This window comes from Columba livia, chromosome 2, assembly GCF_036013475.1.
Source record: "Columba livia isolate bColLiv1 breed racing homer chromosome 2, bColLiv1.pat.W.v2, whole genome shotgun sequence".
Classification (NCBI taxonomy): Eukaryota; Metazoa; Chordata; class Aves; order Columbiformes; family Columbidae; genus Columba; species Columba livia.
The window spans coordinates 87889078-87901374 of NC_088603.1; the positions used below are offsets into that span (position 1 = coordinate 87889078).

At 41.8% G+C, this 12297-nt stretch overlaps 2 protein-coding genes across 6 annotated transcripts in view; one reads left to right on the forward strand and one right to left on the reverse strand.

Moving 5' to 3' along the window:
• MTRR (5-methyltetrahydrofolate-homocysteine methyltransferase reductase) overlaps positions 1-410 on the reverse strand; it is a 29796-nt gene extending 29386 nt beyond the window's left edge. For all 4 annotated transcript variants that reach the window (XM_065052714.1, XM_065052709.1, XM_065052711.1 and 1 more), the window contains exon 1: positions 248-410. The gene's annotated coding sequence lies outside the window, so the exon portion shown is untranslated. The remainder of the gene's footprint in view (positions 1-247) is intronic.
• Positions 292-10138, forward strand: FASTKD3 (FAST kinase domains 3). 2 transcript variants are annotated; one of them, XM_065052715.1, is made up of 7 exons: positions 292-458; positions 1673-3136; positions 5647-5732; positions 6314-6476; positions 7648-7717; positions 8998-9112; positions 9853-10138. In XM_065052715.1, the coding sequence occupies exons 2-7, from the start codon at positions 1702-1704 to the stop codon at positions 9949-9951; spliced, it is 1968 nt and encodes a 655-aa protein (XP_064908787.1). In that variant the 5' UTR covers positions 292-458; positions 1673-1701; the 3' UTR covers positions 9952-10138. The 2 variants fall into 2 exon arrangements, with proteins under 2 accessions (XP_064908787.1, XP_064908788.1); XM_065052716.1 differs by lacking the exon at positions 8998-9112.
• Positions 10139-12297: the final 2159 nt, after the last annotated feature.

Below are 12297 nucleotides of genomic sequence, written 5' to 3' on the forward strand. Positions count from 1 at the left end.
CCGACACGCCGCTTGGAAGGCGGAGAGCTGCCCCTGAGGAAGGACGGGGATTTTAGGGAGCTAAAGCCAGGTCCACATCGGAGGCTTGGATTACGTTGCAGCCACAAAGTCCCCCAGGGAGCCGGCGCCACCGGGCCGGGCCGGGCCGCCCCGCGCCTCCCGCTGCCCCTCGCAGCGCCGACCCGCCGCCCACCCGCGGCAAACGCGATCGCTCTCACTGACGGACGCTGCGCTAATCGATACGTACGCGGGGACAAATCCGGCTCCCGCGTCAAAGCGCCTGCGCCAGCCTGCGCTCCGCACCCGCTCGGGAGCCGCGGCAGCACGCCGGAGCTCGGAGGCGGCCAGGGCGGGGAGGAGTGACGGGTAAGGCGGCGGCTGCCGGCGCCCGGAGTTACCCGGCAGCGGAGCGACGGAAGTTCCCGGCCGCCCCAGCGCCTTCCGTCATGGCGGCTGAGGTGAGTGTCCGGGCGCTCCCGCAGCTCGCCCACCGGCACTGACGGGAGGACGAGGACGGAGGGGGAGCGACGCCCCGGCCCGTGGCAGGCGGCTGTAGGCGCGGGGGTCGGAAGGACGCACCCGGTGGCGCCTTCGGGCCCAGCCCGTCCCTTGCAGCGCTCGGCGGAGGGAAGCGTTGGGCCTGTGAGGGGAAGGGGCGGAGAGGCTCAGCCATCGCCCCCCGGCTGCGAGCCCCCCATGGCGTCTCTCCAGTCGTGGGTGCGGGCGGTGCCCCCTTCTGCTTCCAGCAACCCCGGCTCGCGAGGGAGCGGAGGAAAGTTGTGCTGTGCGCAGTTCCTGCCTGGGGAAACGTCCCCCCGTGCAGTGTCCCTAGGGACACACGGGGCGGGGGTGGGTTGTGACCTGTCACACAGCTCTCACCGCTCCCAGCAGTTTCTTTGCGTTGCTTTGCCAAAAAGGCTAACAGCATCCTGGCTTGTATCAGGAATAGTGTGGCCAGCAGTCCTAGAGAAGTGATCATGCCACTATACTCCGCACTGGTGAGGCCACACCTTGAGTCCCGTGTTCAGTTTTGGGCCCCTCATCATAAGAAGAACATTGAGGTGCTGGAGAGAGCGCAGAGGAGGGCGATGAAGCTGGTGAGGGGCCCAGAGCACAAGTCTGATGAGGAGCAGCTGAGGGAGCTGGGGCTGTTTAGCCTGGAGAAAAGGAGGCTGAGGGGAGAACCTTATCGCTCTCTGAAACTACCTGAAAGGAGGTTGTAGCATGGAGTGTGTCAGTCTCTTCTCCCAGGTAGCAAGTGATAGGACAAGAGGAAATGGCCTCAAATTGCACCAGGGGAGGTTTAGATTGGATATTAGGAAAAAATTAATCACAGAAAGTGTTGTCAGGCATTGGAACAGGCTGCCCAGGGAAGTGGTGGAGTCACCATCCCTGGAGCTGTTTAGAAGGCATTTAGACAAGGTTCTTAGGGACATAGTTTAGTGCTAGAGTTAGGTTATATTTGGACTCAGTGTTCTTGAGGGTCTCTTCCAACCAAAACGATTCTATGATTCTTCTCTTTGCATTGCCTTGTGCTGGTGGTCGTGGGAGAGGGATCGTCCCTGTCGTGTCCAGCCACTGAAAGATTTTGTTTCTTTTGTTTTGTTTTTTCTGCATTGACATTGGTGCTGTTTTCCAAACTGTGTATTTATATATATTTTTATTGTTCTAGGTATGTTTTGAGAACCCACCTGATCTAATATGGCTTTGATTAGCCGAAAAAGTTTCCAGTTTTATTCATCCAGCACACCAGCCAGCAGGTCCATTTTGATGACCCTAAGCAAAAGGTTGAGCTTTTTCAGTGGGCAGCAAAAGCCCCAAAACTGTAACTCTGTAGCCATGAGGATGCTGTGTTTCAGAGATAAATCTCAGCATATGTTTTGTAGAAAAAACCACGTACAACTGCGGATACAGTCTCTTTCTATTAATGAAACTGTGAATCTCTGTGGAGATACTGGGAGCAGTCCCGAATCTAACAACAGGTGGATGGATGAACAACCATTTTTCAGGAAGCTGAACAGCCTCTGTACATCGAAAGATATTTTTGACTTTCTTAGCTCTCTGGAAGTCATGTCTGATACTATGGCATCAGGAGCCCTGCAGAGGATTTCTGAAGTTGAAGCGGATGACAATGGTCTGAAAAACCCTGAAGGAGTGCTAGAGAATGAGGTTTTCAGGGCATTGTGCTTCCAGTTTGAATTTGAATCCTCAAAACTGTCAAACACTGGGCTGCTGAATGCATTGCAAGCTTTGATAAAACTTCGTATAGATCCCCAGAGTACACTGATGGCAAGTTTGCTGTCAGAGGGTGAGGAACGCCTTGCTAAAGGACAGTTGGCTATTAAAAATCTGTGTGCTCTTGGGGAGAGTTTGATTGAGTTAGAAGGCCCGAGTTGTGCAATGCTGGAACAAATTGTCAACCACATGCAAGATAAAGACATTGAGAAGTGGAGTCCTAGGGAAATGGTGATGGTTTATAAGATGCTGCAGGTGACTGTCAGGGAAAGGGAAACATATCAAGACTTCCTAAACAGACTAAACAGTGTCACTTTAACCATAGTTTCCCAGCTAAGCCCAAAGTTTACAAGCATAATACTGAATTCACTGGTTGTTCTTCATCAGACTCGGGCAGTTCCCTTAGTCACAGCACTGTGTAAACATTCTGTGAAGCTTATTCCATATTTCACAGGTGATGAACTGGTAAATGTACTGGAAGCCTTCCTATACTTTGAACATCGTGAACAAACTTTTACGGAGGCACTGGAAACACATGTCCCCAACTCCATCTTTACCATGCGTCCTCAAACAGTCTGCAAAGTCATGCAGTATTGCTGCCGAAAGATGATCCTTTCTAAGCCCATCTTTGATGCAGTGGCTGAAAGTTTCATCTCTGATGCGGACAGATTTACTACTGACCAGATTGCCGAGTGCATTATACCATTTGGGACTCTTAACTATCTCCCTCCAAGTGCTTCTTCTTTGTTTAGGAAGCTTGAAACCATGCTGCATACTCGCTTTACTCACTTTCAGCCTCACACCTTGTTGAACCTGCTGCACTCATGTGTCCTTATTCAACGTTATCCAGTAAATTTTCTGCCAAAAATATTTAGTCCTTACTTTCTGCAAAAGCTTCAAGGTAAGGAGAACCCATTTGTTATCAGTTACATCTGTCAAATCAACAATAACCTGATGAAGGTGACTGGAGAATAGTGATCGGGAGGCCAAAGATTGTTGCTTACTTGTCACAGTTGCAGTTGTCTTTCAGTTTATGTCATTTACAGGAGTTTGAAAATTGCACTGCACATTCTTAAACATAGATTTGAAATCCCTTCAAAATTGTATTTCAGTTAATCCTACTGATTTTCTAAAAAATACTGACCCTCTGTTTTTCCCCATGTTTGTCCTTTGTCTCATATGTTTTAGATGCTAAGTTCTTCTGTGAAGGAAATCTGTTACATTTAGCTGTGTCTGTTTAAACTTTTTTGCCTGTGCAGTGACTAATGTGAATATTCACACTGAAGTGAGACTATGTAACAATGAAACTGGTAACTGAAAAGGGTAAATGGATCAAGCTGGAAAAATTAGTTAGCAGTGCATAATTGTTGGCTTAATTAAAATAGAAGTGAGATCTGAACCAGTAAAACTTAACAGCATCATAAATGTGAGCAGTTAAGAATAGAATCATAGAATGATTTGTGTTGAAAAAGACCTTAGAGATCATCTAGTTCCAACCCCCTACCATGGGCAACGACACCTCCCCCTAGACCAGGTTGCTCAAAGCCCTGTCCAGCTTTGCCTTGAACACTTCCAGAGATGGGGCATCCACAGCTCCTCTGGGCAACCTGCTCCAGTGCCTCACCACCCTTATGGTGAAGAATTTCTTCCTTATATCTAAGATAAATCTGCCCTCTTTCAGTTTAAAGCCATTACCCCCTGTCCTATGTGCTCTCTGTAAAAAGTCCCTCTCCAGCTTTCTTGTAGATTCCATTTAGGTACTGGCAGGCTGCTCTAGGGTCTCCTCGGAGCCTTCTCTAGGCTGAAAAATCCCCAGTGTCTCAGCCTGTCTTCATAGAAGAGGTGCTCCAGCCCTCTGATCATCTTTATGGTCCTCCTCTGGACTCACTCCAGCAGGTCCATGTCCCTCTTATGTTGGGGGCCACAGAACTGAATGCAGTATTCCAGGTGGGATCTCACCAGAGCAGAGAATCGCCTCCCTTGACCTGCTGGTCACGCTTCTTTTGATGCAGCCCAGGATACGGTTGGCTTTCTGGGCTGCAAGCACACATTGCCTGCTCACACTTAGCTTCTCATCAACCAGCACCTCCTCAGGGCTGCTGCCAATCTGTTCTCTGCTCAGCCTGCATTTGTGCTTGGGCTTGCCCTGACCCGTGTGCACGATGTTGTACTTGGCCTTGCTGAACTTCATGAGGTTCGCACAGGCCCACCTCTCAAGCCTGTCAAGATCCCTCTGGATGGCATCCCTTCCATCCAGTGTGTTGACTGCACCATGCAGCTTGGTATTGTCAGCAAACTTGCTGATAGTGCACTCTGTCCCATTGTCCATGTCACTGACAGAGATGTTAAACAGTGCTGATCCCAATACTGATCCCCAAGGAATGCCACTCATCATTGGTCTCCACTTGGACAGCAAGCCATTGACTGCAATAATTTGAGTGTGACCATCCAGCCAATTCCTTATCCACCAAGTGGTCCATCCATCAAATCCATGTCTCTTCAATTTGGAGACAAGGATCTCATGTGGGACAGCGTCAAATGCTTTGCATAAGTACAAGTAGAGGATGTCAGTTGCTCTTCCCTTATCTACCAATGCTGTAACCCCATTGTAGAAGGCCACCAGATTTGTCAGGCACATTTGCCCATGTTGGCTGTCACCAGTCACCTTCTCATTTTCCATGTGCCTTAGCATAGCTTCCAGGAGGACCCACTCTGTGATATTGCTGAGCACAGGGGCAAGACTGACTGGCCTGTGGTTCCCTGGGTCTTCCTTTTTTCCCTTTTTAAGAATGGAGGTTATGTTTCCCTTTTTCCAGTCAGCTATTCCAGTAGAGTAGTCAAAGTTCACAACAGGAACTTGAGAGGATGACCTGTCTGATTAGCATCTTAGCCTATGTCAGGTTTTCACTGTTCTCTAATAATACTTTGCGCATAACATGAAAGATGCTTAAAGTATACACTTGTAGACAAATTTCCAGAAATTATTCAGTATTATCTGCTACTTTCAGATTAAAAAAAACCCCTAAGTGAAACATTAAGATCCTGAGATTATAACTTGGGGTGAGGGGAATGGGATGTTTCTTCAAGACCTCAACTCAAACTTATTCCTCCCTCTAGAACATCCTGCATTACTCAGATACTCTTTTTTTTTTTTTTTTGAAAGACTAGGAGAGTCTTAGCTAAGATGTTGCTAGTTGTATATTTTTTTGATATTTCTATAAACCATTTCATCATTTTACCAACTGCATAATTTCACAACTGATCTTTCTGTTCATTAAAACAATGATCAAGAATTATAATGATCAAGTAGCTGCTCTGCATGATAAACTGAATAGCTTTTCCTAATTTCTGCATGATGGTAAAGATACTTTGTTGAAGGTACACCTGAAAGCCTGAATATTGTTGTTTCAGCTCAGCCACCTGGTTTGGACAGAATTGTTACCTCCCAGCTAACCCGTCTTTTTCTGACTGTTACCCTGGAGTGCCCATTTTATGAGGTATGGCACATAGGAAACCAGAACTGATTTTAACAAAATGTGATAAGGCCATTAGGGTCCTGTTGATAATTAGGTGAAGACTGTCTTCCCCATAAAAACATCTCTTTTCCTTGACAAAAATTAGAAGCATTTCTGCCTGTTAGACTTGATATATTTGTATGTTTGATGGAACTAACTAGCTCTAAGTTAAAGTGCTTTTTGTGTATTTCCGAGTGCTTTTCTAGCAACTGCTCCTTTTTTATGTTGGGCATGTAAAGTCTTGGAGCACAAAAGAGATCAGGCACTTTGATGTTGGCCTGACTGCAGAGGAATGGAAACAGTCGTGCATTTCTCATGAGCAATATGTTTGGCATAACAGCATGGAAGCTCACTGAGGATGTTCTGGTGGGTGTCTTGGGTTTTGTTTTGATTTTGTTTGGGTTTTTTTTCAGTTTCCAGCAGATCATACCTCAGACTGTAAGTCTCTCAATAGACCTTGCTTTGAAATGCACAGAATATGTTTTGCTACATTAACGTGAGGTAATTATAAAAATGTTATCTCGTTTTTCTTTTGTTTGATTTGGTTTTCTGTCATTATGTAGGGTCCCAAACTCCTTCCAAAATATCAAGCAAAGTCCTTTTTCACGCCTTGCAGTTCTCTGGATGTTCACCTCATGAAAAGGGTGAAGGCTGGATTACTTTATTTACTGAAAAAAAGAATATATTTTGCATCAGAGGTATCAACACCATATTTCTATACAGTTGGTAAGTAACATTTCTTTAGATTAATAATGTGTGCTTATGCTGTCGAAACTTTAGGCTCTGTTATTTTCCAGAAATAAAAACTATTTATTTTATTCCCTTTGTGGGCATTCTAGATTGTACAGATACAGAAAAAGGAAACTGGAATACAAAACTCTTGTAGGAGGTTTGAAATGAGGAAATGTCATTTTCAAAGTCAGAAAGAAGAACAGGGTGAAAAAAGAACTGCACCATTACCAGGAATTTACACAGTCAGTCTGCACTGAAGATAGCTGCTAACTCTCATGTTCTGTATTTTTGCTATCAACTCTTCTTTTACTTATATAGTAAACAATTTATATAATGTAAAGCAAAATGAAGCAATGCCATTTGCCTGTTCTTTCTGCATTGGTGGTGAGTAGAGAAAGGGAGAGCTGGAAGGTGGTTTGCCCTCTGTCCTGCTCAGCTGGTCTGCTCTCCCCTTAGCAAGAACTACTGGCTACATATAGTCACTGGGGGTCTGTGGACTAAAAGAAAGGAGTGAGCAAAACACTGTTCTGTGTGCCAGGAAAGAAAACTGAGAGAATGTAATGATGAGGAAGGATGTGTGCCCAGGAGGGGTGGATGATAAATAAGGTGTTGAGGGAGGGGTTTCTTGGACCCCATGGACATGATCTTTAAGGTATTTTCCAACCAAAATTCTATGATTCTGTGATATCGGAAAGATAAAAAAAAAATATCAAGAGAAACAGATGATTCCAGAAATATTCTGCGTTTCAACTTCCACATGGGGTTGAAGTTGGCAGGGCTTAGGTCCAAAGCTCTGTTTGCAAATTCACATCTATAAAATTAGAGAATTGGTGAAAAAAGATAAAGGAGCAGAGAGAGAAAGAACATCTGTCCCCAAAGCTCTCAAAATTCCGGAGGCCCTAGCCAGCCCAGCATTGGTTTTTAGTAGACTCGGAGTAATACTTTGGTGTTAGCATTATGAAAGGCTAAAATGTTACTAATTATCATCATTTGTGTTAAATACTCTCTACACATCTTTTGCAAGCCTCTGTGATTCAGAAAAAAGTATTGTGATAGCATTTTTGTTATTTTATAAAACAAGGAACTGTAAGAGGATGAGAATTACAGCAAACAGCTTGTTATATCAAATAAGTTTTAATGTTACTTTTCTTTTTATTTATACTAGATATTGAGATTAAATTAGATGAAGAAGGTTTTGTATTGCCTGCTGCCCAATGTGAAGAGGTACACAGACGGTAAGGGAATAAAATAAACCACTGGTAAAATAATGGTTAATATTGACAAAGAGCATCCAGGGTGAAACTCTGGCAAAATTTAAGCTAATTGGAGTTTTGCCATTGACCTCAACAAAGTTCAGGTTTCACGTTGTAAACACTGGCCAAAGGATGAAGTTGGCAAAATGAACGATCTGTACTTTTTCCTTATCGTTTTGCCTCCTGACTATACAGTGTAAGACAGGATCAGTGATCCTGGTTTGGCTTATAGAAATGTATTTTGATCTTCTGTAATTCATTTTCAAATTTAAACCAAATTAATTCTAAGTGAGCGTGTCTGCATTGATTCAACACAGTTTAAGACAGTTTGATTTCACAATTTTACTTCTGTAAGGAGTCCAGTGTAATGAGGATATTTGCTACAGATGTTTTGTTTAATTGAAAAATTCATAGGTGTTTAGAAAATATGTTAGACAAGGATTATTTTGAGATGTTTGGATATAAACGTAAGTGACCTGCCTGTGTGGTATTTGCAACTGCACTTCTGTGGGTAAAGCAAAAGTCTTTGAAAAGGTTATTTTTTCTCCAGCTTAACCTTCACAAGACTCACAGACCAATATAGGTGCTTTCAAAAATCCCATCCTTAAATATTTAAGAATCAGCTTTGATTTTTTTAAATTACAGCTTTCATGTGTAAATAGGGTCACAATATACCTAACATATTGAAAATGTAAACAACTTTTGTCAAGTGGGTATTAATTTTGGTTTAAGTTCATGTGATTTTTATCACCAAGTAGAAAAAAAATCAGTTATAATCCATAATGCTGCCAACCATATGTACAGCTTAAACTTTAACAGATTTAGCTTAACCTTTAAGTTAAACTCAGACAGTTTTAACAGGTACTAATACATTGAATAAATTTAGCTGCTGGAATGTTTTCAAGCTGAGACAACTATTTTGTATGTTTTTACTCCTAGAAGAATTCAAAACAGCTTACTAATAGTAGCATTAAAAATATCAAACTCTTATTAACTTGTATGCTGATTTTTGTTCACAGCTTATAAATAAATTTTTCAGATCAGTTGCACTAAGTTTCAGCCTTTCCCCCTCCCACCCTTAAGTTGAGTCATTTAAATTGTCCTGAACTAGGTTAACTCCTATCCTACAACACCTAATTCTAGGAGGTACTAGGGAGTAAAAGGGGAGTTACTGTCTCAAGCTTCTTAGGAACTGCAGTAGTTGTGGTAACTAAAGTAACTGATTGGGTTTTTTTTGATACTACACTTGTGCTTGATTCTAGAATTGCCCTCTGTGTCGATGGTCAAAATAGATTTTGCATTAATAGCCACAGTCTATTGGGAGAAGAAGCTATTAAACAGAGACATCTTCAGTTACTTGGTTATGAAGTTGTGCAGGTAAAGTCCAAAGACAGTGGTTTGCTTTTGCTCTGGCTAACAAAACAAGTGAAAAATTATTATTTTATAATGCTTAAAACTGTAGTTGCAATTACTTCCCAAGGCAGATGCAGCCTTGTCCTTTCTACATTATTTCTCTCTGCCTAGCTTTTGCATTTTTGAGGGTGTTACAGAAATTCCTTTTTATTTATTGGATATGTTAGTGTTTTCTGCCAAATAGTGGCTGCTTGAAAGAGTACTCTGCAGTGATTAAGGTTCAAATGAAAATATTGTCTAAGACTTCAGCAAAGTTGGGAATTTTAACTAAATACTTTTTTTCAAAAGATCTGAATTTGGAGTTTAAAAAGAAGTGGTTAAAAAAAAAACAAACAAGGAACTCCTTTGTATTGTAAATAAAATTTTCACAACAGGGTATATCTTTTATTTTGCCTGTTGAATTAATAGGGTATTTTTATCTTCAAATGTACTTTGGACCAAAACAGTCACTTTTAGATTTTTGAGATTTCCTTTTCCATTCGCAATCAATTATCACATAAGACTAACTCCATTATATTAAAGTTAGTTTAAACTGTAATTTGTTTTACGATAATCTCTATGCAGGCAATTTACAGATTAATAACATGTTTAGGGTTAACTGCTTATATGTAATTTTACATATACATATAATTTTAACGAACATCCGTCTTACCCAGCTGTTTATTAAAAAGTATTTCTAGCAATCATTTCTGTTTCATTTCCAGATTCCGTTTTTTGAGATAGAGAGTCTACAAAATTGCAGAAAAATGGCAGAATATCTACACAAAAAAATCTTTCCTCATACATACGGGCTCAGCTGCTGACACTGGAGAATAATAGTAAATCACAGGTTGACCTCCTGTACTATAAATTGTAAATATTGTGCATGAAGAACAGTTCTGTTTTCTAACTATCTCCACCAAAGCTGATTTTAGGTTCTGAGTGTGAGACCTTCCAATATTTGGAACAATTGACCTGTAAAGAATAATAAAGAGCAACATATTTTCTTAAGTTTTGTGTGAACATTTATTATACATTAACAGATGTAAGTGCCAGTCAGTGCTGTGTTTCTTTTGTATTATCTCTGGTGCTAACTTGCAGCTACAAATGGGCAGATGTGACTATTCAAGGATACTGGCTGGTGCTGAATGTACAGAATGTGCCATGCTACCTACCAATCAGGGATTTTCTTGACAGTATAAAAACAAATTGTGCACTTTACTCATAGCTGTTCATGTGATTTCCCCAAGTGTTCCATAAAACTAAAATCTGCAGTAGTTGCACATGCCGTATTGGCTTATTGCTCATACTTAAGAGATGTAGAGTGCCATTCACTAAATGGCAAACAGAAAATGAGTTCTTATTAAAAAGATTCACTTTACTTTGTAAAAGAACAGCTGCCACAGGGTAGTGGACTTGCAGAGCTGTCTCAGGGGGGCACCCTAGGTTCTGGGTGTGTAGTATTTGTAGTATGGCAATTGTGGCAATTGGTGGCAATTGTAGCTAAAGCTGGCTCAACCGAGTCATACATGCACTCCAGAGTTCCTTCAGTTTACAGCCTGCCATTCGAGCCTAAACTGAAACTCCTCACGCTCTGAAGCCCAGAATGGCTATGTCCTGTGCAGTCCTTCGCTATGCGTGAGTATACATGCTGGGAGAAGGGTGGAATTGAGAACCAGAACCAGTTACCACTTCAGCTGGAACACGCGTGCCCTAACTTGAATCGACATATTGCTTTACAGATGGATGAAGGGAAAAGAACTGATCATATAACATAGACTTGATAAACTGCCATCTAGAACACATTTTCAGGTTAGCTTGTGCATCCTGTCCTGTGAGGAATTATTATGAGTAGCAAAGCTGAATTCCCAGCATGACCTGGTTTGATTTAACTGTTGTGATTTGATACAAAAGAGGTGAAGATTTTACATCTTTTTAAGTTCTATATATTTCACCAGTGGATACAGAAAGTGGCCATTTTTTCCTTCCAAGGCTACAGTTAATAATTTGTGAGAAATTGAAGGACAATGACTGAAATGTATTTACAGACATTTCTAAGGAACTTCTCCCTAATACAGAAGAAATTGTCACAGTGTTCTTTTGACACCAACCGAGCACTGGAGAAGTCAACCTCTCAGAACTGAATAAGAAACAAGTAGGTGAAAAACCTTCGAAAGTGAGGAGGGATGAGAAGGGACTGAAAGAGGAGGGGGTAACACAAGCAAAGAAATGAGGGCAAAACTGACAGTGGTGTTGACAACTTCATCCACAGTGCAAGTGAGCTGGTGGTGCTTATTTCTCACACAAGCCAGAAGGTGGTGGTGTTCTCAAACAGATCTGATTTCTCATAGTTTTACCAACACAGATGGTTTGTAAATATAGTAAGACTGCTTAGAAGAAGTAACTTGTACTGGCTGTCCCAAACTAAAAATAACCTGTCTAGAATATGGCCACGTTCCATCTCATTCTTCATGGGTAGACATTTGGTATTGATTTTCGAAAATGCATTCTGGTATTGTTAGAAAATATTTCCTTCTCACTTTGTTCTTATTGTGATTCATTTAATGCTGCTGGATTTGTTTAATGAGGTATTTATTGTTGAAAGTAGGAGTTACTGCCCTCTTGCCCCTAGCTCATTGAATATAAAGGAACTTGCAGGTCATGAATGATGAAAGTAATAAACACCTCATGGAATGGGCTGCTCTGTGTGCTCTACTTGCTACATCATGCCAAACAACTACCACTGATTGCTTAATTTACTACCTAACCAGGCCCCAAATAAAGTTCTTTCATTTTACTATTTTTCACTAGGAGACTCACTGTGTTCACAAATGATACAGGTTTCCAAAGTGTAAGTACCTGACAGAACTCCAGCATCAGTCAAAGCTGTGGACTTGCAGTCCTTGTTCTGGTATCATCAGTCAGGCTGTTGTTCCATTCTGAACAACAGTGCCTCAGCTTAAACAACAGGATCAATGGCTCTGGAGAACCAAACTGATGCACACCCTGCAGGAGATATTCCTTTTCCTGAAATTGCCTTATAACTTTAGTATTCAGTGAGAATACAAGGCACTAAATGTTTAAGCAGGTTTAGACATTTACTCTAAACATGGTTTTTAAAATAACTACAGCTCAAATCCTTGTGTTTATTCCATCCTTTCTACCAAACT

Bases quoted from the DNA above. Each gene is read 5' to 3' on its own strand.
- FASTKD3 (XM_065052715.1), top strand. From the start codon at position 1,702: ATGGCTTTGATTAGCCGAAAAAGTTTCCAGTTTTATTCATCCAGCACA. The intron at 5,733-6,313 runs GTATGGCACATA...GTCATTATGTAG, and splicing joins TGGAGTGCCCATTTTATGAG to GGTCCCAAACTCCTTCCAAA. The intron at 7,718-8,997 runs GTAAGGGAATAA...GCTTGATTCTAG, and splicing joins TGTGAAGAGGTACACAGACG to AATTGCCCTCTGTGTCGATG.